This window comes from Manis pentadactyla, chromosome 1 (assembly GCF_030020395.1).
Source record: "Manis pentadactyla isolate mManPen7 chromosome 1, mManPen7.hap1, whole genome shotgun sequence".
NCBI lineage: Eukaryota > Metazoa > Chordata > Mammalia > Pholidota > Manidae > Manis > Manis pentadactyla.
In genome coordinates, this window is record NC_080019.1 from 76,045,063 (window position 1) to 76,070,339 (window position 25,277).

The following is a 25,277-nucleotide window of genomic DNA, read 5'->3' on the forward strand; positions in this document are numbered from 1 at the left end:
GGTCATATTCTGCATTTGAAACACAACTGGAACCAAAAAGAAAATGAGCAGTGTGTGGACAGGGATTCAGAAATGTACCTGAAAAGCTGACCATCCTTTAAAAGAAATGTCACTTAGATGAGTTATTTTGCTGTCTTTCTTTCTATTTGGGATAATACCAATTGCAATTCCTTCTTTCACTTAAAGCGAGGGGTTTGCTTTCAAAGATTTAAAACATTCTCATCTTTACTCTGATAAATCACGCCTAGTTTGGGTCTACAATTGAATCATATATTGCTTTTACCCTTGCTGAAGTCCCATGACCTTGCAAAGGGTAACTATTTTCAGCAAAAATGTCAGTCTGGTTTCAAAATACATTTTCCAGGATAGTACAACCTTGCTACACAGTTCCATTTTCAGTTCAACATTATTTTATCACATGGAAGTGAAGCCAACAGATTGTTTCTGTGGAAAAGCCTTCTGCATTCAAAAATAAATTGAGTTTTTCTGGAAACTAAGTCTGTATTAGAAAGCAGAACTTTCTTTCCTTCATTTCTCTTCCTGAACTTGAATCATTTATACTTAAGGCCACTGAGAAGCAATGTAACATAACTTCAGTATATTTTGCATAAAATGAAGTTTGTTATGGATGCCTTGGGCAGCCAGGAAAGGTAATTGTAAATAGGATTAGCTCTGTCACAGCTCTGAGTCAACATGCATAGAATGTGCCTCTGGCTTTGGAAGTTTATTTTTATGTAGGTAAGGTGGATGTGGTAGTAAACTGTGGAACAATCGTTTCCACCAGCTGAAATCTTCAACAGAGTGTTTCCAGAGAAAGGCTAACAGAGATCAGAAGGAAGTCAACATTTTGTGAGCAGTACCCAAATAATGGCCAGGTTGTGTTCCCAAGGCCAACTTGTAAGTTTTATGTTTAGACCAGTGGTTCTCAATTTGAGAGATTCTGTCCCCCAGGGAATATTTGGCAATGTCTGGAGACATCTGTGGCTGTATAACTTGAGGGTGGGGAACCCAACTGTTACCTAGTGGATAAAGACCAAGGGTTCTGCGGAACATCTGACAGTGTATAAGAAAGCCCCACAGAAAAGAACTGTCTGGCTCAAAATGCCAATAGCTGCGGGGGCAAAGAGACCCCAGGTTAGACACTGGCCTGCTTTTTTGCCACAGGAGCAATGTTATAAACAGTGATAACTGTTCCCCTGAAGAGGGCTATTTTGGCAAAGATGGTTGTCTGTCCATGAGAACTTATTCTTATCACCCATGGTATGCTGCTGAAACTGCATAAACCACATTTTCAGACCTCTCTTGCAGCTCGGTGTAAGCATCTGGTTGATTCTCACCAGTGAAACGAGGACAGAAGTAATGCATGCCAACTCTGGGCTAAGGCTTTTAAGAAGCAGCTGTTCCTACCCCAGCCTCTCTTTCCCCTTCCACTAGCAGGTTATAAATCACAATGAGTCCCTAGAGCAGTAGATCCCAAACTTAAGCTACATCAGAGTCACCCAGATGCCCTGTTCAACCTCAGACTGCTGGGCTCCCTGCCAGAGTATCTGATTCAGTGGGTCTGTGGTGGGGGGCCTCAGAATATGCATTTCTACTGCTGGTGCAGGGACTAACCATACTTACAGAGCCCTTGACTTAGGTAGTTATGATGCCACAAGATAGGAGACTGGTGATACCTGAATCCCCACCTGGAGGAGAGGCATCTTTTCCCCCACACCAATGTCACTATCAACCTTGGCATGAGACATGAGCCAGAGAGGATTTACTACTGTGGTGCAACCACTGAATTTTGGGAGTCTGCATTCCAGCAGCTTAGCCTATCCTCAGGCTCTCTATATCTACCTACCCTACATCCCTCTCCCTTACGTGATCCTGTAGAATCACAGAATATTTTTAAACAGATAAGGAAATAGCCGCTGGGAAGGATGGAGTGGCCAAGGTTATACAGTAAATGGTAGGGTTGTTCCATCTGTGTTTCCTCCCCCACTGCTGAATATTTAATCTATAATAAAGATAAAAATATTATGGTTAAGAATTGGAGTTTTAAAGAAAGATGTGAAGATAATTTCCTTCCCCCTTCTTGGGCAGAAGGTCAATCTGAGGCGACATTCTGAAATAGGTATTTTGCTCTTTGCTCCCCTCCCCTACTCCTTCTCTGCCTTCTCTCTGTCCTCCTCCCCATTTTCTCAGCATCAGTGACATCATGTTTCCACCCACAGTCCAGGCCACCTGGACCTAAAATGCTTGGTTCTTGACTCTCCAGTCAAAACTCCCACTTCCTTGGGCCGCCAAAATGAGCTTCCTGCCAGGAAGAAAACAACTGAAAACATCAGAAGGAAGAAATAGCATATAATCCTCCCAAAGGATGTATGCTTTAAAATAGTTGTTAACATATGTACTTTCATGTTTGCTTGTGGGATTTAAAACAGCTCCAGGGAAGTCCAGTGTCATTTCTCAGACACTGAGAGAAGGGCGTGACAAGGGAGCCTGAGGCTCTAGAGAAGGGCAAGCCTGCCAAGCCCGTCCTGGTGTCTCCAGTCCTTGAGTGGAACCAATTTTTTAAAGATTTCCTGGTACTTTTGGAAGAGTCCTCTAGGCAAAGTCCATGCGAGCTGGGCAGAGGACCTGGAACCCAGCCCTGCTCACAGAGGCTTGGCGTGTCTGTGAAGGACTCGGTTGCCTACACAGCATCTGAGCTACCCCAGTATATCAGAACTAATGCAGAAAGTGCCTGAGTTACTTAATGGATCTTTGGACATTTAGCACAAGGCATTTTTAAATGTAACTGCTTCTTGCTCATTTGCACATATAACTGATTGGAGTGAATCTTACTGACATCTTTTGAACTCTATCCACAGAACCTGGGGGCAGAATTAGAGGGATCTATGCCTGCCAGAGGTAGGCTTATTTTTTGAACTTGGTTCACATGTGTTGATAATTTTCTAAGGTTATATCTACATAATGCCAAAACAAGCAAGCAATTCATAAGCAAATTCAGGCAGAAAATGGGGAAAAATAATGTAGTCCATTTGTTTGCCTCAATGGCGGGTTAGTTTAGATAAAACTGTCAATCAGATATTCATAATATCTGTGATACTCCGGACATCCTGAAATATTGAAATGTACACAGAAAGTTCCTGAATTAAATGCTGAAATTTTTTATTTTCCTATATCCTGCTAGAACCTTACTCTTGAAACATAGGGAGGGGTGACAAGCATTCTGGACGGTCTTCTTTCTTTACTTGGTACCTGTCAGGGGCTGGCATGTTCTTGCAGCCTGCAGGCCCTGACTAGATAGGACGGTCAGGTTATCTGCAAGCTCTTGCCACTCTCTTGCACTCAATAAATGTTCAAGCAGACATGACATTTTGCATGTGTCAGTTTGTCCCAGAGAGGGCTACAGTGTATTTTCCTTACAAAATCTGGGACTTTGAGTTACAACATTTTGATACATGTATTGGCACCAGGAGTAAGTCACTGCTGGAACTAAAAGTAAACTATTAACAACTGTCCTTGAATGCAGGGAGGGAAGAGCCTTGGGTTTTCCACAAGCATGTCACTAGCACTTGGCATTGGCTTCAGACTATGTCCTCAATAGTGATTTAACAGTCAAACCTCCGGTGGAATGAAAATCTCAGTCTCTGATAGGAGCTTTTCCCAAGAGCATTGTGAGTTTCTAAGAATCATGTCTCTGTAAGGCACTAACAGCCATCTCATCTGTGGTGGTTAAAGAAGGTGATGGAAACTCCCATCCTTTGAGTGTTTCCTAGGTTGCCATCCCTGGGCCAGACATTTTATATATATTTTCTAGTTTGGTTTTCAACATTGAGTATCTAGGGGAAGTGGTATTATACCCATTTTACAGCCAAGGAATTTGCAGGGTGGAGAATAAACTGAGCTTGCTTCAAAGCCTGAGTTCACTGCACTTCACCAAAACAGTCATTACTATCTAGATAATATCATGGTGTGCCAAAGAGCAGAATCTAATTTTATGCCTAAAAATGCAAGAGATAGTAATTTTTTTTCAAATTTATTTTGGGGCTAAGTGAGGAGTGATTATGTTTGACCTCATAATAGCCGAAAACAACTCTATGGGGCTGGCCACAGGTCTAAGCCAGTTCTCAGATGTTTTGAATTTATCATAATCACATAAACTTTTCTCAGCATTTGAAACTATGAGGACTTAATAGGACACACAATTCACATGGGCCTACTACGCTTGTCTATTTTGTCGTACAGCGCTGCTCATGGTTATTCATTATTCAAGGCGACTTTTTCTGTGACTCATTGACACACTGGTTAAAACATTTTCATGACTTATTTCCTTGATAAGCTGGTTAACCCTGTCCCATTGAAGACCTCAGAAGACCTACTCCAGTTGGCTGCACTGCTCACTAATGCCTGCCCCTGGCCACAGTGGGTACCGTGTGAGAGAGATGGGGACTCAGTGGAAGTCATCTTCTCTAATGGAGAAAAATTTATGAGCCAGTTAGTGGCCTTGTACTGGTAAGGAAGAGAGAGTGGCCTGATTAATTGCACAAGATATGCCCGGGGCAGGAGCGACATATAGCATGGGAGGGTTGAGAGAATGCTGGGCTCTGTGTAAGGGGCTGCAAAGAGGTACGCCTGTCCAGGAATGCTTGACAGCATGATGGCATCTCCAGTCTGTCTCTTTCTGGAAGTAGAACAAGGAGAGAAAGAAGGAAAGAAAGATTCCTGTTGCTTAGAGGACTGGGACTCTCAGATAACTCTTGTATATACACTGAAAGAAATCTTTTTCCTGCTCTGAAGTTAGGTTTAGTTTGATTCTTGAATCAAATCATCTGATAGAAGTCCCAGAGTTTTCAATGAGATCTCAGGTTTTTAAGTGGAAAACAAACAGTCCACCCCAACACAAAGCAGGCAAAGATTTGTAAAATATTCTTATATCTGAATGCTACTTTTTGTGAAGTGTTAACAATATTTACTGTTATCAACACTCAGGAAAGGGTTTTTTAGCTGGAAGTAAGTAGATGAACAGTATTTTCTTTCATTTGAAAAACAAATGGTTTTGTTTGTTGATCTTGTTCCTTAGCTCCCATCTGAGAACCAGGCAAGCTTGGTCTGAGGGTTGCCTGCGCGTGAATTCTGGAATCGGAAGTTCCCAGGGCTGAGAGGACAGGGATAGTCCTTAAGTGGCATTTATGTGAAATTACACAATTTTTCACTGGATGGATGATGTTGCAGCTTGTTCATTCATTTGCCTACTCATCCACCAATTACTGGTGGAAGGCTATTTAGTTTCAAGTGGTATCTTGGGTGCTGAGGTACAGAGTGAACCAAACAGATAAGCATTTGGCCTCACAGAGTTTCCAGTCTAGAGGGGACAAACAGCAGGCAAGCTGAAAACCACTGTAGAATGCAACGGGCAGGAGGTGAGAAGTGCTGGGTGCTATGGAAACAGACAAAAGGGACCAACCCACATTTGAGGAGTTGTCAAGATTTCCTTCAGGAAGTGGTATCAGCCAAGATCTAAAGAATAAAAGGAGCTAGTTGAATCAAAGAGCGAAGGTGGGTGGATGTGGAAAGAGTCCTGGGCAGGGAGCCTGAGTGAAAGGGGGGAAATACCTCAGCACGCTCAGCAACTGGCAGAAAGCCAGTAACTGAGTACACATTGCTGTGCTGATCAGACGGCGAATGCAAGAACGGCAAGTGGGAATGGCATCCAGGTGGGTCTAAGGTGATGGAAGGAATGGGCTGAAGGTGGAGAGGTTCAGAAAAGAGACCACGAACTGTGATTATGTTATGGGAAGTGCTTCTCAAACTTTCTTGTGCACATGAATTATCCAGGGATCTTACTTGAAGGCAGATTTGGCTTCACTATTTCTAAGAAGCTTCCAAGTGATATCAAAGCTGCTGGTCCAAGGACCACATGTTTGGGTATCAAGGATCAAGGGAGTATGAAAGTATTTCTTTTACCTGGTACTTGTGAGAAATTCCTGGAGTTCCATTAGCTTGTGTAGTCACATGGATTCTTGCTCTTAGGCATAACTGAAACAGATCCCTCTCCTCCCCACTTTCATGGATTCTGTTTATATTTTCTTCCTAGCTACAATTGATATGTCATCTGGGTAAGGCCACTGCTGGGCCAAAGTCTCAGACTGGGTCTAACAATGCCTGTGTGGTGGCTCACCAAAAAAACACTGAAAAAGGTGACCTCCCACATCTGGCAGTGTTTCTTAATCTGTCCTTTCATAGAACACTGGTATTCTGTGAGCTGCAGAACAAACTGTTCCCCAAAACTTGAATAATTATGGCAATCCTTTCACCCCTGAAGGGAAAAAAGGAGAGAGCTTACAGGAAAAATTTTCTTGAAGTTTTTTTTACATCCCTTTCTCTTTATCTTTTGGTGCTGGCAGCTATCTGAGAGCTAATGAGTGCAGTGGACAGCCAAATTAGTGACAAACAGCATTAGCAGCAAAGCCTGGTGGCACTTGGTGCTGTTGTCTTTATGGTAATGTGAGCTCATGGGTAATGTTTTACATTATATCTGTACTGTGGTCACATTTGCCTGGTTAAAACTCTCCATCGTTTATGCAATAAGACACTTCAGTGTTTCAGTGTTACTTCAAAGTGCAACAGAAATGGACAAATTGGAGGAGCATGTTCTCTGACATAGTGTCAGGTTCCTTCAACCTGCCTAAGTGCTTCCAGGCCTCCCTCTTGTTCAGTCAGCACAGCAGCTCTTTACAGAGGCTCTGCAGTCCAGTAGGCTACCATCCCCAATCACAGCGGTTCCAGGAAGGCTGCCAGGGCTCTGTTGGGCTTGGCATTTCCCGTCCTTCCAGAAACTCCCAGTTCTTATTTGGTTTTATGTTAAATAAAAATTGCAGCACATGGATTTGAATTAAAACAAGAGGTCTAATCTTTGTGATATGCACCACATCAATAGGAAAGCTCATTTGTGCAAAGCACATCTCCTCCTTTAATTTAAAGCACAGAGCTCTGCTTCTTTGGTTTCAAGTGAACTGAGAGTTGGGGCAGAACAGCTCACTCCTGGCATTAAGCAGGGCTGTTCTCGAGGGCAGCAGGAACAGTTTCAGGAGAGCTTAGCTTTCCTTCTAAGCCCATTGTGCTGGATGTCACACGATACACCACAGTAGTTCTGAACCTTCTGGCCTTGAATTTAAAGAAGGCCTTAAAAATCTCTTAGGGTAAACGTTTCCAATTGACTCTTAACTGCAACCTAGCTACCAAAAAATGAATTTGCATTATTAAAAGCCTCTCAAGACAGAGAAGACAGGGAGACCACTGCTCCTGACCTTAAGACTATTGCTCATTTTCAGGTTCCAAGGCTTCATGTATGTAGATTACTATTCTTCACAAAATTAATTGGGTAGGGTCTGTGCTAGGTACAAAATTAAATCTGGGCCATGACAGTCATTCATGCAGTTTAATTGGCTGCAGAGGCAAAAGGTGGGGGTGAAGCATACAGTGTGGTGGGAGTAGAGGGGACAGCATCAGTGGGGTCATCCATAAACAATGTGAACTTTACTCAAAAACATTGCTGAGCCACAGCCATCTACACAGCTCCAAGCTCTTGTTTTAATGCTCCCTGCAGGCCCTGCTCACTGCCAGGAGGTGGGTAATAAGCAGCCTGATATATCAGTAAACTTGTTCCTCAAGGTACACCCAGATTTGGAGACAGGTCTGATTCAGGTTCCATTGGGCTGAAAAACTTATGCATGTTGGGGACCCTCTTAAGACAAATATCACAAAATATCTTCTACAAACTTTATATACAATCAGAACACACTCCCAGAATTTTGGAAGGGGCCCTTGTAAATGAGGGAGACTCAAGCTTAAAGTTCATTAACTTTACAAGTGAATCCACTTCTGCTTGGAAGGTACACTGCGAGCTATCTTCCTTCCCAGTGTCAAAAGGGCATATATAGGGTGAGGGTAAAGATGGAAAAGGAGTTACCCAAGGGTAGGTGTAATTCACTAAGACAGAAAGTTCTGGCTCTTATTTGACTGGCCTTTGACCCACCTGAGGTGCACCATCTTAGTGAAGCAACCTGGAGCCGAGGCCAAACTCTCTCTCCTAGCCTCTTAGGGTCAGGGCCTACATCTCTGCCTTTGTTCTGCCCAAGAGAGTGTGGCAATGAGCGTCTGCTGACTGAATAGCTAGGTGACTTGAATGAGTACATGCATAAATAGTTTATTCACATTCCCATTTTAGATAGAAGGCCCTTATTGTTGACCTTCTCCAAAGAACTCTGTAAAATATTTTGAGCTTGTAAAGAAAGGCTCCATCTAAATTTATTAGTGAAGCATGGACAACCAGATTCAGCCAGGGGCCTACTAAAGTCATCCATCTCAACAGATGATCCAGACTACTCCAGGCGTAGTTACAAACACTACACTAGAGTTCTAAAGCAAATATTCCTTAAAGGGACTGGCTGCTGCTTCTGGTTTCAGCAGGTGCTCTCACACACCTAGAAAAGCCTAGAGACAGTTGTTATTTGATCTGCTGCTTCACCAGCTCCTCTGGCTTATGCCACCTTAAGCTGACCTTTTAAATTTATTATTTCCTGACAAATATATTTAAAATGTTAGGTCCTGAGTGAAGTATAGCATATCAGAATTCATACAGAAAACCAAAGCTGAGTCAAAAGCATTCTCTTTTGAAGAAACATAGTGCCCTACACGTGGTGAACTCAGCTGATGCTTCCTGCGCTCTGATGGGGTCAGTAGGTTAAATGCAGAACCTGAACCATGACTGGGAGGGGCACCACCAACATGTTCAGTTTCTTGTGAACTAGATGGGGGTTGGCTTTGCATGAGGGACATACTAGACATGCTGGGGTTGGCCTGGGTTAGGAAGGACATGGTTTTGATTTAGCGTCTGTGCTTGTGACCTTCAGGGTAAATCTGAAGTACAGATGGTCCTTAAACAGTGTGGGGGTTTTGGGTATCAACACCCCCACCCTGTGCAATTAAAAATCTGCATATAATCTTTGACTTCTCCAAAATTTACCTACTAATAGCTTACTGTTGACCAGAAACCTTACTCATAACATAGTCGATTAATACATATTTCATGTTGTATGTTTACATACTGTATTCTTATAATAAAATAAGCCAAAGATAATGTTTTTTCAAATTTTGTAAATCTCCAAAAATTTTTCCAATATATTTACTGAAAAAAATCTGCATGTAAGTGGACCCATGCAGTTTAAACCTGTTTAAACCCTTATTCAAGGGTCAACTCTAGTGTCATGCAGATGGGAAGGCTCTAAATTCAAAGTCAGGAAGCTTGGGTTCAAGTGTTAATTTCATCTCTGACTGGCTGTGAGATTGTGAGCAAGATACTCAACCTCTCCACATCTCACTCTCTCCCTTTTTTCAAATTGCAGAAAGAAACCAATAATGCCTATTCTACCTTTTCCTGGTTATGAGTCTCAAAGCATTGCTCAAGAAAGGTCTCAGAAGGGTATAATGGGAATTTTGAGTTAAGCATCTATGACTCCATTACATAACCATACAATCCTTTCCATACATAATCCTGCAAATCTCCTCATTTTAAAGTTAAGAAGACAGCTTTTTAGTGGAAAATCCCATGTTCTTTCCATAATACATGAGAACATCATCAATACTATTAACTTGTAATAAAAATAGTATTAAAAATATAAAGTAACCCAATCTCTTCATAGTTCAGGTTCATTTCAATGTGAAGTATACAAAACAAAAAAATCCAGTCAAATCTATTAAAAAAAAAAAAAAAAGCCCACTCAGGCCCAGGTGACTGCAGCCCTTGAGGTCAAGCTGTTGAAGTGCTAACCATGAGTGACTGGATGCCCGGCAGATGCCCAGATGCTTAGTGTGGAGGACAATGGGTGTCACCTCTGGACATCATAGTCCTGTATATGTAGGTGACCTGCAAATTTGGATGATGGCCTTTTTAATGATAGGAACTACCTTACTGGCACTCCCCTGAATTAGACTAATGTCAACCCCATTAATATGATAGGCTTATTGTTTCCCTTCTAGAAGATGAATAGTAAATATTTCAGGTTTTGTGGACTATCTGGTTTCTGTCACAACGACTCAGCTCTGCCCATGCAGTATGAAGAAAGTCACAGACAATAAGTGAACAAAGGGATGCAGCTGTGTCCCAACTTTATTTACCGAATTGGTGTGGGCTAGATTTGGTTGAAAGGCCATAAGGAGCTGACTTCCTGCTTTCAAAATATCAAAAAGATATCACCAAATTCTGGGCCTCCTCGCATCCCCTGCCGTGCACACCATATAGCCAGCATCAGCGTCTAATGCAGCTCCAGTCCTATAGCTAAGCATCAAAGGTGCCAAGCGCTGGAGAAGCCATCTGGCCAGGTAGCCATTTGGGTAGACACTTCCTAGCCCAACATGACGGTCTAAAGCCTTACACCCTCCTCAAAGTATTCTCTATAAAATAAGGCATTGTTTAAAACACAATATCCAAACTTTAAAAATAAGCCACTATTCTCCAGAGTAAAACTACTGGTGTTTTGATGGGAAGATGGAAAGTGCTTTCCAACTCCTAGAAATGCTTTGCAAAAATGCAATCCAGTGCTGACTTCCTATTAATAAGTGATCTTTTGTTTTCTTATAATAGAAGTCAACTCATTATCAAAGTTCTCACTGTTCTAAGTCAAAGATCCCCTCTTAGTGCAACTTGTCTGCCTTATGACTCTCTGTCTCCCTCTAGCATGTCTGGAAATGTAGGGAAGCAGTAGCAGAGGCCTACGGAAGGGCAGTTTTAATCTAGATCCCCACGGTCCATACTTGATTAAATGACTCATTCGCAACCTGGGACCTGCCACCTCTCAGTGTGTGGAGCAAGCTAGAATGGAACTGAAGGTGAAACGAGGCTTTTAGTCCTAGTACTACTTCTAAAAATGAGGGTTTTGAGATACTTGGTTGGGTCTGAAGTGGGGTCTCACTGACCTGGGTACAGGCATGTATTTGTTCTTGGCCAGGTTACTTCACCTCTCTGAGATCCTGAACCCCAGTTGCTTCAACTAAAACAATGGGTTAATATCTACTTCATAGGATTTGACCTATAGTGAGTGGCAAATAGTAGATATTCAATAAAGGATGGTTTCTCTCACTTTTTCTTTGTCCCTCAGTATTCCTCAAATTCTCTTCATTTGCTCTATCCTGAGAGCAGTTTTTTGTTTTACTTTCATGTCTCTTCCAGTGAGCTGCCTCCGGGTGTAAGTGTCCTCACATGTGGAAGGCATGTAAGGGGGAAGATCTCTGAACAAGGAAAGGATGAGGGTAGGAAAATTGATTGAACAGAAAGAAACCACAATTCCCAGAGTAGGTCAGGGTCAGCAAATTCATTTGTTTCATCTTCTTTCAGAAAAAAGAGCTTTCAGTATGGTTTAAGCAAGTAGAACATAGGCTTCCTGGGAGCAGACACCATGCCAGTTCTATTCACCAGTGCCTAGAACAGCTCTCTGCCCTTGGTGAGTGTGCAGTTAATACTTGTTCTCTCAACTATTACCTGAATATACTTAGGTGATTTGCTTTAGTATTAACCATGAGACATTCCTGGAGCTTTGTGTAGGGAAGAAACAGGGATTCTAAGGAGAAGGAACTTTAACACTGGACAAGGATGGCACTATTTACATACTATTTACCTGAATATGCAAATTGGTGAAGTGATCATGGAGATTCTTTCATAAGGAAATTGATCTGAAATAGGTCAGAGCAAAGTCCAATATCTATTCTAGGCCAGTTTCTGTTAGATATTGTACCATGAAAACATTCCACCAAGATTCCCTTTAATCATTTTCCTTCTGGAAAGAGAAATCCCACCATTGCTCAGAACCTATGGAGTATCAGCATCATGCTGGGCACACAGGTGTAGAGAAGTCACACTTCCCCAGTCAGCACCCCCCTCATGGTTTCCACGTCCTGTGCAGGTGCGAGAGGACAGCCGCGTATAGCGCCCATACCTGAAAACATCATCATGTGCTGGAAGTTCCAGGGGATCTTCTGTTTTCGGCCCAGATTCAGGAGGAAGGAGAGGGGATATATGTTGCAGGCTCTGGCAATAAAAATTGCTAGCTGTAGACAAGCACAGGAAAACGTTGAGGAAAATATTGTTGCAATGAAGGTGTGAGTCCTTGAGCTTTAAATGTTATGGCCTTAAGCTCCTCTATACTATGGTTCAGAAAATAGGGGTAAATATGTCAATACAAGACTGTCCAACTTGCTTCCAAAATTCATGTTTCAGTGTTCATTCCTTTCCAGAAATAATAGAGAATTTGGCCTCTCTTTGAATATATATTTGGTTTAAAATTGCTAACCCAATACCATTTCAATCACTGTAAAGTTTCTCATCACATTTTGGTTGCTGATGACTGACTCTGCTCAATTCTGCTGCCGAGTGTGAGGCAGATACCGTTCAGAGGCTGTGGCAGTATCTTCTGAAGCAGCCACTTTAGAAGGATAAATGTACTTCTGTTCATGATTACCATCTTATTTCCTATCAGTTTATATTCCCTATATCTAGCAAGCTTCACTTATTTTTTCTTTCAGTGGATTTAATTTTGAGAGGAATTGCCTGTCTAAATGTATCATAAAACTACTGCTTTAAAGGCATTTTACTAAGATCCAAGCTTTAGAGGTTAAAATCTGTGAAAATATCACTGGTAGTCATCTCTCCCCTTTTGTTGTTTTAGACTCATTCTCTGATGGTCCGTCTATTCTAGTTTGCCCTCAGATGGGATGGAGGGAGATTCCTTCTAAGATCCAGGTTTTGGATGAAATTTAAGAGTTCAGGCTGAATGCTTACTGAAGAAAGGACAGGAGGTGAATGCAGGTGCTCAGCAGGAATGGGGCAGAGAGAGGTCGGCTCTCCAGGCAATTAATATCCTCTGCCTGTGATCTGAGGGAGTATCTGCCCATTTCCCAAGTGGCAAAAAGGACAACAGCTGCTGACTGTCCTTGGGGACATCCCTGGTAGCTCGGCATCCTTTCCGGCAGCCGTTCATTCCCATGGGACATGCTTCTGCCCCGGGCCTCGAGCTAGAAATGTCCTCTGCCTTGAAAGTGAGGTCTAGATCTTAACTGTTATTTTACTTCTAGGAAAAGGGCTAGTTTCTTGAAATAAACTTACATGTACTCAATGATTAAGATACTGAAAGCATATCGATGATGCTAATTTCATTTGATTTTTTACTCTGTGTACCCTGTTTTCAAAGTCCTTACTGTAAAAAAAGATTTTACTATCTTGTAATGAAAATATTTCTAAAGCTTAATAATTCTGGCTGTTTTTTGATACACTCTAATGCAGATTAAATATATTTCTCTATAAAGAATGAATTGACATAATTTTAATGTGAATCATAATTTTAAACATATGTTGAATATTTAAAAAATGTCACTCTACTTTAGTTTTCTCCCTTTACTTCCTTCAGTAATTCCCAAAATTCTTATCCTGAACCAGAAGCATTTATTAAAGGCCCCAATGTGTTAGAATGCTTTTCTTCTCTAACTAGAAATTACTTATTTACCTTGAATTTGAAACTTGCAGTAAACCTGAGGAAATTAACAATGGAATGGAATAATAGTAAAAGAGTTTGTTTCTCCCCTCATTACCCCATGTTCTGTATTTCAAAGGATACAAAGGCTCCAAGTATAAAAAGAGCATTGAAGATATGATTCTGGAATGTGAAGAGTGCCAGGCCCATATAACAGAAGATGACATTCTCAGCCAAGAAGTTCATAAATTCAAACAACTGAAAATAAAACAGAAATCAAAAATCGTTAATTATGTCTCAGGTTTGAGCCACCTTAATATCCTGTCACTGTCTTTGGTGACTGGATGGTTCTCCTTTACCTAGGAAGGCCATCTCTTCGGCCTTGTGCTCAGCTTCTGGACAGGTACTGGGGCCACTCCCCATCCGGTCAGGGCCTCTGACTCAACCCAGTGACAGATACGGTAGCCATGTCAACATCCTATTGTCCTTTACAATGACAAGGCTGCCAGAGATGCCCCTGGGTAATATTAACCAGCATGGTCCCCCATGGAACAATTCCCACTAGGATGACAGAATATTCCCTGTTACAGAAACTGGGGAACAACATGACTTGATTAAGGTGTCCTGTAGAAAATGATGCAATGATTATATAATCCATCCGGTAGCTGCACTTTAGTTCCCAGGCTCCGAAGAACTAATTCAAAAAAAGCTTTAGTTAAATTACCTTCCTCTGGCAGATGGAAGGGACAGACTTGGAAACCTTGGAAACTTGTCATAAGGATGAATGTCGATTGTATTTCAACATTAGAATGATCAGTATATATCAAAGCCCAGACAATGAAACTCATTAAAATTGACTGATGTAGGTATATCCATTAAATGTCTACAATTTCTAACTGGTAAGAAGAGAATGATTAATCCCCGGGATCAGTTTATGCAGGAAGAACACAATAGATACATCAAATTCAGTCAGAGGAATGGAATAATAACAGGCTATGCTGAGGGATGCTCCCAAGAGCTATTCTTAGCCTATTAACCAAACAATTTAAGTTGAGCATGAAAAACATTCTCCAACTTCCAGATTGGAAGTAAAAGGGAAATGCATCCAGAAGCTACAAGAAGGGCAGATTTGGAAGAGACTTTGGTTTATGTTTCAGACTTTTCATTTGGAAGTTTCTGAAACTTCATTCTTAGGTCTACATAAATCATCATGTTAGGTAAACATCTCTGGAGGCATTTCTCTTGCTTTTTTAAGGATTTATTATTTTTTCATGTAATAATGTATTTACAGCCCCACAAAAAATGCCCAATACCTGTTTACTGAGAGTTGCCAGAAAGAAAAGCAGACTCTTGTCAGAAACATTATTTAAAACCAGTAGTAGCAAAAAAGGATTAAAAAGACACAACTCCTTTGGCACAAGATGGTCTTTCTGCAGTGGCAGCGATCATCCACTACCCTGAGGGCTAGTTTTACATGCTAGGCCAGTTCACCTGAACAAATACTGCCACCCAAATATCCACAAAACACTTGAAAACATGGGGAAAATACAGGCAATGGGGAGCACTTTTCTACCTCATTGTATCTTTGCTTTTTCAAAAAGTTAGGTTTGGCTACTGTCTTAATAACCTGCTTCGGCTGCCGTAACAAAATACTATAAAATACTATAGGTTGCCTTAACAAAATACTGCAGATGGCTGAAACAACAGAAACCCTCATAGTTTTGGAGGCTGAGAAGTCCAAGATCAAGGTGCTGGTAGATTAAGGTCTGGAGAAGACCCTCTTCCTGGTTTGAAAACAGCAGCTGACTTGCTGTATCCTCACAAGGCAGAGAGGGAGGTTTTCTCTCTCGTGTCTCCTCTTATAAAGGTGCCACTTTCATGACCTAATTAACTTCCCAAAGCCCCACATCCAAATACCATCACCCTGGGGGTTAGGACTTCAAGATAGGAATTTTGGGGGTGGTGCACATTCAGTCCATAACATTAATTAACACATGTCAAGGTTAAACTCGTAGGACTTCTTCTCCTATCCCAATCCCAAGAGTATTTTCCTCTAGAGGGGGCCTTTGCTATCTAGGATCCATTCAGCTACTTCTTGGTGGCACACCCCAACTTCCCTCTGGGGTCCACCTCCTTCCCCACTCTCAGCCTGCAGGTTGACAACTCCATAGCACAGATAGGGAATGTATGATTTTAGGACTACACTACGTAAATCGATGCATTTCTCTAGCCTATGTGTTTGATTCAGAATGGGTATGACACACTCAGAATGAAAGAAACACAATGAGACCTTTACAGGGAATGCCGTGACAAAGACCCCCTTTTCACTGTATGAGAAATCAGTAGGATGCAGCCTAGGGAGCTGCTACTAGCTATCTTGTAATCACAGGGGAAATAGCTATCTTGAGAGAGAAGCCATGTCCTGATGACACTATATAATCTTCTGTATTCAGCCTCCTCCAAAGCAAAATCTACCCTGATACTTTCTGAATTAAAGAGACCAAGAAGTCATTTTTTTTATTTCTGGTTGGGTTTCTATCACCTAAGATGATACATACTCCTTAACAGTCCTGCACTTTAACAGAACACAACAAAACCCTTCTCTGACACAATATAGATTATAAGAATACGTGATCAACTTTTTAACTTTTTTAGATAATAACAAAGTCAATTACGCCTGTCCACCACTACCAAATTTTAATCTATTCCTCACCTTTAAGAAAGAAGAAAAGTATATGGGAAAAGTCAGGCTTTTTTCTCTGGATGGTTGAGATGTGATGGGAATTTGTTCTATAAATTTTACAGGGGGACCCATGGAATTAAATATTTGTTTTAGAGATTTGGTACCTTTGGATAACTCAGAGATTTAACTTTACTTAGTCACTCAATTAATTGACGTCTAACACTGAACAAAATTATAAGTAACTTTACATACACACTGCACATTTAGGTCCATTTCTGGGGTTTATTCTTATTGTTACTGGTCCTAATCAAATACCATGTATGCTCTTTTTAATTAATGCAGATTCATAATACATTGTAATATTTCATAGTTCTCAAGTGGTCCATTTTTCCTGGGAAATTTTCCTGGTTATGTTTGCATGTTTCAAAAAATGTTTTTATTGATGCTTAATCACTCAGGAAAGTGTATAAGTCATATGTTTACAATTTAAAATTAAAAAAGAATATTTACAGCATCCCAGAATTACTCTTGTTCCCCTCCCCAGTTATACCTCCACACCCCAATGCAAATATTAGCACTTCTAGCATCACAAATTAGCTTTCCTTGTTTCTCAGTTATACATGAATGGAATCAGATAATATGCACCTTTGTATTTGTCATTTTACTCAACATTGTGATATTCCTCATGTTTTTCTATGTAGAAGTAGTTCATTTTTTTTAGTATACGAGTATTTCACTATTTATTTATTCTACTATTGATAGACATTCTGGTTGTTTCCAGCTTGGGCTTTGATGAATTCTGCTGCTATAAACATACGCTTGCATTTCTGTAAAACTATTGGGATGTAGTGCCAAGCAGTTTTCCATTCTGGTGGTTCCAATTTGCACTCCTCCCAGCATTTCTAATTGATCCACATTCTTGCCAACTTGGTTTTGTTGCTTTTTTCTGAATTCACACTTTTGCCTCTTGACATTGTCTTTTGAACGTAGGAATCAACTTGTCCATTTCCATGGAAATATTAGTTGGAATTTGACATTTTAGTTGAAACTTCATTAAATTTATAAGAAAATTTGGATAGAATGTACATCTTTGCAGTGTTGAAGCTTTGAATCCATGAACATCATATATTCTTATAAATATTTTGGTTTTTTTTTATTTCTCTCAGTAATTTTTGTATAAAGATTTGGCATATCTTTGGTTAGACTTTTTCCTAAATATTTGATGTTTTTTGTTGTTATTGTAAATGGCACCCTTTTCAAAGTTCATTTTCTAATTCTTTGTTACTGAATATATATGTACAATTGATTTTTAAAATTAATCTTATATTTGAGAACTTACTAAATTTATTTAATAATTCTTATAGCTTATTGGTAGATTCTTTGGATTTTCACAATCTTGTTGTTTTCAAATAAGGATAGTTTTGTGTTTTTCCTTTCCAGTTGTTATGCATTTTGTATCTTTTTGTCTTGTTACACTTGTTAGGATCTCTGGCACAATGCAGAATGGAAGTGGTGAAGAGGCATCTTATTTCCAATCTCAAAGGATAAACTCAGTTTTTCTCTACTAAATTCAAAGAAAGTCTTTAACAGATTAAAGAAGTTGTTTTCTAATTAATCAAATATTATTCTTAAGATATTTTTTCTTTAATTCTGTTAATGTAGTTAATTACATTAATTGATTTCCAAATGCTAAAAAAGCCCTGTGTTCCTGCAGTAAACCGTACTTGGTCATGATGTACTATCCTTGTTTTTAAATACTACTGGATTTAATTTGCTAATATTGTGCTTAGGATTTCTGTGTCTATCACAGAAGACTGGCTTATAAATCTTCTTTCTTGTTCAGTCTTTACTAGGTTGTACTGCTAAAGGTGCTGAAGTTTCACGAAACAAGTTCCTACTATTTTATTTAAATGCTTAGAAGAATTCTGGGCTTAGATTTTCTTTGTAGGAAAATTTTAAGCTACAGATACAATTATTCTAAAAGATACAGGATTAGTCAGATATTCTATTTATTTCTGTATTAGTTTTAATTAATCAAGTTTGTCGTTTTATCTAAATTTTCATGTTTACTGGCACGGAATTGTTCATAACATCAGTATCTTAGTGTCTTTCCCCCTAATATTGGTAATTTGTGTTTTTCTTCTGATAAATCTTGTTAGGAAATTATCAATGTGATGAGTGCTTCCAAGAACAACTTTGGCTATGTTGATTTTTCTATATTGTGTTTTCCCTCCCTATTTCATTAATTTCTCCATTATCTTCATTATTTCTTAGCTTGAACATATTTTAGTTTAATTTGTTTTTATTCAGTATCTTAGTCCTTCCAATACTGAATGCTGTGTTGCTTGTCCATTCCTTTGACAACCTGCATTTCTGTATTTCATCAAGCTTTTCTAGTTGCTTTCTAAAGGAGAGTTATTCTGACATCAGCAATCCTTCATCGCTACTTCTTTTTGCATATTTCTTTTTCCAACCAAGTGAAAAATCATTTTTGTCAATTTCCCATCCAGGATTTTATGGTATTTTATTTTGTATTATACAGAATATGTATATCAATTTAGAGAGAAATGACAATTATATAATATCATTGGGGAAATGATAGATTGGTTAGAAAGACTGCAGAAAAAGTTAGCCAATTTGGGGAAAAAAATAACCAAAACTAAAGATGGATTCCTAACTCACCCTTACATCCAAACATATTCCAGGAGAATCAACAATTTAAATGGAAAAACAAAACACACTTATGAATGTATTCAAGAAACCACAAGTAGTTTTGTATATACTTTTTTGAATAGGAAATATTGTAAGAATAGTCTGTATTAGCAAAATTCTGGAAACAAATATCTATAAGAAATGGTTAAATTATGGTACATTCATATAAAAGAATATGTACAGAGTTCTATGTGTATTGATATAGAAAGATATCCAGGATCCATGGTTAAATAATAAAAAGTTACAGAAAAAGATATCTTTGTGTAGATATGAATCCACCAAGTTTATTAACACATACATATACACATAACTTTTACTTCATTTTATGGACACTTGACATTTGCATTATTATTGCTGTTATGTTTTTTTTACTATGAATTTGTGTTACTTTCACAGTTTAAAAACCTAGATTAAATTACAACAAAAATTTTAAAATACAACAACAATTTTTCCAAATGCTTCCTTTCTTCAGCTTTACTCAAGCAGCAGCTCTTCATCTTTTTATTTTCAGGAAGCTATAGAGCATTCTCACCTAATTCTAATATTTTTCTTATTTTCTTTAAAAATTGTTTCTGAATGAAGGAAAATACAAACAACAATAAAAGTGCTTAACTTTTGTGGAACATCTTTTCCAGTGATCTCTTTATTCATAGACCCGTAGATGAATAGACAATATGCATGGTGCACATAAATCTGATCATATCTTTTATATAACTTAGAGCAAATAACTCAGTGGTATTTCATAAGCCTCTTCCCAAGGCAATAAGTCTGAAGCTACTAGACAATTTTTAATGGCAACATAATATCCTTTTATATCTTCCAAACAGATTTTTTTTTCACTGTTCTCTTTATTAGACATTTGGTTATTTCCAGGTCTTTCCCCTTATAAGCAGCGCTGCATTGAGCACTTCTGTGGTAATTTCTCTCCCCTGTTGAGTGATTACTCCTTAAGTAAAATTCCTAGACTACTTTTGTCAAAGAGTATACATTAATTTTTCTTTTTCAACATACTACCAGTCTGCCCTTCAGAAAAAAATATATCAGTTTGCATTTCTAATAACGGTGCAGAGGGTGCCCTTTTCCCCACACTTTTACCAAAATTAGTTTTTACCAGTTTTTAAAAACCTTTGACAATCTGATAGACTCACTTTTAAAAACCTGTAGATGGCTGTTAACATTTCAAAAAAAGGTTCCCTTCAAAGCAATGCAGCAGTGCTGATAGCACCGCCTTGTCTTTTATATCATGGAACAACATTCCTTTGAATGAACAGGCTTCATAATTATTTCCTTCTTAGGGCACTAAATGAAAACTTGTGGGTGATTTCAATTTTATTTCACACTCAAACATCTTTTAAAGACATGTTACAAAAGGAGACTCTACAGCAAAGCCACACTAACAGAAACAACCAATCTGACCATCAGGACTTGTTTGCCTTAGTCTGGCTGTGAGCAGTCAATTACAGAGGGAATAGATTTATGGGTCAATTTTAAAAAAAAAAAAAGAAAAAACAGAAAAAAATCTGCTCCCCTCAACCAATAATAATAATAATAATAACAAAAATAAATATCAAACAAGTCAATTCAATATTCAATATGAATAACTCAAATCTACTTCCTTACTCAAGGTCAATGAAAAATAACTTGACTCAACATTGTATTTATCTAGTACAGTAAACAACTGTTTTTTTTCTTCCCATTAATTCACAATTTGTGAGCCTTTGGAGAAGTTAAAAGTAATTTTTGCTTTTTCACTTTGTTTTTGCTTTGGGGGTGGGGGCAGAAAGCCAGTTAATAGTGCAAACAAGACCAGGGAAATATTTAAACTGCGTAAGAGGACAATCTACGTTTAAAATCCCTGAAAATTCATGTAACCGTTCATATGTTAATGAAAAAACTTGATCCATCAGCAAACCATGTTCTCTGAAGACTCATCAAATACTATGCTTTTTAGTCTGAGTTATTTATTGATCTAGTTACTAGAAAGTAAAACAAAGAAATCATATCTATCTAATAAAATATGCTCATCACAAATTGTGATTGGCTTTTTCTCCTATTAGTAAAAGAATGAAACTTTGCCATATTACTATGGATCATGTAGAGAAATATAGCAGTTCAATATACTAATACTAATTGAAGTCACATGAATTCCTCAACATGGCTTTTATTTCACATAGTACAGTTTGACACTACCTACTGACTTTCATCTACTTGTCCAAGTAATGCCTGAAATTCATTTTAATTGGATGTTAAAGAACCTACAAAACAGAAATAAAAAGGAAAGGAAGAATTTTAAATGTTCCTTTATTTCCTCTATAATTTTGTCCCAAGATTAATTTTTTGTTTATAAAATTGTTCTTTATTCCTAACTGGGAGCTTTCTTTAGAGAATATCTCAGATTTCATTTTATATACGATTAAGTATAACTATTTTGGAAAAACTGGATTATAAGTGAATAATTGTTATTCCTGTATTGGGGAATTTGCAAACAGACATTACAATATGTTCTACTGAAATTATAAAGTTTTACTCCTGGGACTCTAACATTTGCTTAGTCCCAAGTCCTGAGGAAATTTGTTCAAGCTGAACCCAATAATTCCTATGGGCTCTTGAGGTAGCCTAGGAGATGAATTTACTAAAGACCTGTGATCTTTACCACTAGGCCATAAATGATCTGAAGGCTTTATTGCCAGTCAAGGTGGTGGTTCCCAGAGTACAGCTCTTCTACAGAACTGATGATGGATAGTTATATACGGGCACAAAGGCTACCTTTTGAGACCCTTCTAGATTTAGGACATTGTAATAATATCAGTATTACCATCTCTAAAATAGAAATAATGCTGTTGGAACTCATTTTTTTTTAAGACTTAATTTTGCTAGGGAATGTGTTAAAGGCTTTTACTTACTTCTAAAACTTTAAATCATTTATGTTATAATGACAACAGAGCTCATAAGTTGATAATACTATTTCCATTTTATAGTTGGAGAAGCTGTACTCTGTGGTATTAATATACTTGCCCATGTAATTGCTCAGTTAATGGAAGAACTGAGTGGTCCAGAGTTTTGTCCAAAGCCCACACCACTGGTGCCAAACTAGACTGTCTCCCCATTATGTACGATTCAGGCTCTGGGGCAGCAAGATGTTTGTTAGCAATAGTATTGGTGAATATTTGTGACACTTTAGAGTTTGCAGAGCATATTTTCCTACATTCAACTTGTTTGATCATCAGAGCAATTCTGGGGTTGGCAGGGACAATATCTGACTCTGACCACAATTTTGTCAAATAAAGAAACCTGAAGGACAAATTTCTTTGTATCTAACTAGTGGAAGCATCAAGGGAGGGGGATCCTTACCCTGTCCCAATGTCTATTACCACCGTCTCACCCAAGCCAGTCCCTCCATCCCTTCTCCTCCCCACAAAACACAAAAAGGAAAAACAACGCTCTTGCTGTCCATTTGTAACTTCAAGAGAAATTTCCTTCCTAATCACTTCCTTTCCAATCCCACTTCCCCCTTAGGGAAATTCTGGACTTTGTACTGTACCCTATGGTACCATGATAATTATTATGTGTAATTTTATATGTATTATTATTCATATAGATTTTACATATGTGGCCTAAAATAAGACAAAGTTCATGCAGTGTGAATATTCTGTCTGATCCACCTGCAGAGATCAGATCCTTCCAAATCCAAGATCAGATTCTTCAGGTTTAGGACTATACAGACCCTGAGGTAGAGGAGGTGTACCCCTTAAGGGTTCAGAGAGCTGCTTCTCTGTCATATTAGTTCTTTGCTTGAGAATTCTTGGGTTCCCTATGCTCTTTTGGCTGCTATTCAGCTCTCTCCCATTCCCTGCATTTCATTGTCTTCTTTTAAGCTTAATTTGATTTCCTTAAAACATGAGAATTTCAAAAGCACAGCCTATAAAAACATGAGAATTTCAAAAGCACAGCCTATAAAAACACAACAAAACACATTTTAGGAAGATGAATAGGCATCATTAAGTAAGTAAAAAGTTAATATAGGAAATAAATGTAGTTACAGCTACAAGGAATAGAGCTTCATTAAACTGAATACTGTAGCCAGATTTCCTTGAAATCCTTGAGCTTATAACTTAAGGGGAAGGTTATTTTCTATGAATTTGCTGAATTAGTTTAGCCAGTAAACACTGATAACAGTGTTCCTATTTCTGGAAGTTTTCCACTGCTGATTCTTCCTGTCTTTATGGCTATTACAGTAAAAGTAGGTATGGGGTTTTGTAGGTTGCATTTAGCTTAATACACTATTAAGAATAGCTTCTCAAATCAGCAACTTCACAGAGTCCTTAGTATTATCATGTTGATCAGAAACATTGGTCCCCAAATAAGATTGGCCCTAGATCTCTTCTGATGAATTTAAAACTCACACACACACACACATACACACACACACGACAATATAGGGTCACAAGATTTCAAGAGGAGAGTAACCTCATACTGTATGTAGCCCAGTCATCTAGCCAAAACTTGATCGCTCCAAGGTCCTTGTTAAGGGCCTGCCTGGCTAGTGACTGAACACTGCCGAAGGCAGAAACCTCACTACTCCCCAGGGAAGTGAATGGCATTCTTGGACATCTGTAACTGTTAGAAAATCCTATCTTATGCTGAGCTGAAATTTGGTTCTTTCTCACTTTCAACCACATCTATTCATAGAAAATAAATCAAACGGTATCATTTTATTCCCTACTGCTTTGCTATAACAGCAGAAAGGGGATTTCTGTCAGAATAGCTGCAGTCGTCAGCAATACTACAGTTTAGGAAGAAACTGGCACATTTCATTCCATAGTCTTACTTGTCTTGGAAGTAAACATTTTGCTAGAAGTTTATGGTCGGTAGGTGGGCTCTCAATTCTGCAACCTCTGCAAAAGCTGGGGGGCTGCAGTAACCAGGATTTTGTTCAAATAAATATTCTCTGGAAGTATCTTCTCAGTAAACCTAAAAGTATTGGCCCTCAAAAATAAAATAAGAGTTGTGGCATAACATAATTAGTTTCTCTGTGGTTTTGCCAATAAATACTAGTTAAAGAAAATTAGCTGTTTGAAACAATGTGTTTTTCTGTGAAGAAATTAAAGCCATGTTTGAAAAAAATATGTTAATGAATAAACCAAGAGAAACCCTGATACTAATATTAGGCAATGGTATGAAAAATTCACACATCAAAATTTTTAAAGGTTAATATTCCATCTCTTTAATTTTTTTTACTTAGCTATTCTTAATCTCCTTTCTTATTCATCCTATGCATCTTTTTATCTTTGTAATTAGCCTATGCTAAATCCTTTCTGGAGTGGGAGTATGAAGAATACACACACAAAAGGAAGATTTCTCAAGATGTCATTGTTTTTCAGTCCCTGAGTTGAATAGCAACATTCCAGCCCTTGCTAGTGATCTGAGTGACAACCAGCCAAACGTGGCTGAGGATACACCACTTCATCTGTTTTGAGAACAATGTGCTGTTTCTACATGAGGATTTACCATTGGCAACAATAACACCATGAGCTCCATAAACTGTGTTTGTCCCTTCTATGCTAACCCATTTCCTCGATGAAAGTGTTGCAAACTAAACTACCTGGGATTGAGGACACTGTTCTGTGCTGTTACATGGTCAGCTGCTTCACAATGAAATGCATTAGAACATTATACATGCATTAGAACAAATACAAAACACAAGAATCAAACCAGTATTCATTGCAAAAGATTTGGCTCCAGTATTTTATAGTCAGAAGTTGAAGCATGTGTTTAGAATAACACTTAGTTGCATTACTAGCTTGAAAATTTCAAGAGCATCTTTATGTTATGCTCTTCCCAATAAACACTGTCATCTATGCCAGTGCATTTGTCATACTCAAGTTCCTTTGATATATGGCTATTAGATAATGTTGAATACTCTACTGTAATGGTACATGGTAGTCAGAACTTTTCAGGAAATGTCTTTTACCACCTTCCCCCATCTTCTATTTTTTTGGGGAAAAGAATTTAAAGACTAAACTGATTTGCTTTTTAAAGCCTGACCAAATTCTATGCTCAGCTTTTCCTTTTGCTTTGAGGTCATTTTTGTATAATACCGGAGGCAGCTATTTCATAATCTAGAAGGTAAAGAGGTACAGATTTTCTTTTTGTGTATTTCAATACGATTTCAAGTCTAATACATGCATATAACACTCAACATCATACTATATGTAAATAATATGCAAACTCTTAATTTTCTGTTCTCCAGATTGTTACACATTTAATTGGTTTGACTAACAAAGGAAAGGAAAAAACACAACTAGGTTTGAAAAATCATTTTCATTATGCTGATGTTGAATTCAATTTTTTGAACTATGGTGGAGTGG

General features: G+C 38.5%; 1 protein-coding gene across 3 annotated transcripts in view; it reads right to left on the reverse strand.

Moving 5' to 3' along the window:
• Nucleotides 1-25,277, reverse strand: part of SLC9A9 (solute carrier family 9 member A9) — a 527,348-nt gene that overhangs the window by 201,662 nt on the left and 300,409 nt on the right. For all 3 annotated transcript variants that reach the window (XM_036904299.2, XM_057498899.1, XM_057498900.1), the window contains exons 10-11: nt 13,659-13,772; nt 11,985-12,096 (exon numbers count right to left, since the gene is read on the reverse strand). In XM_036904299.2, the coding sequence (XP_036760194.2) occupies nt 11,985-12,096; nt 13,659-13,772 (226 nt within the window). The remainder of the gene's footprint in view (nt 1-11,984; nt 12,097-13,658; nt 13,773-25,277) is intronic.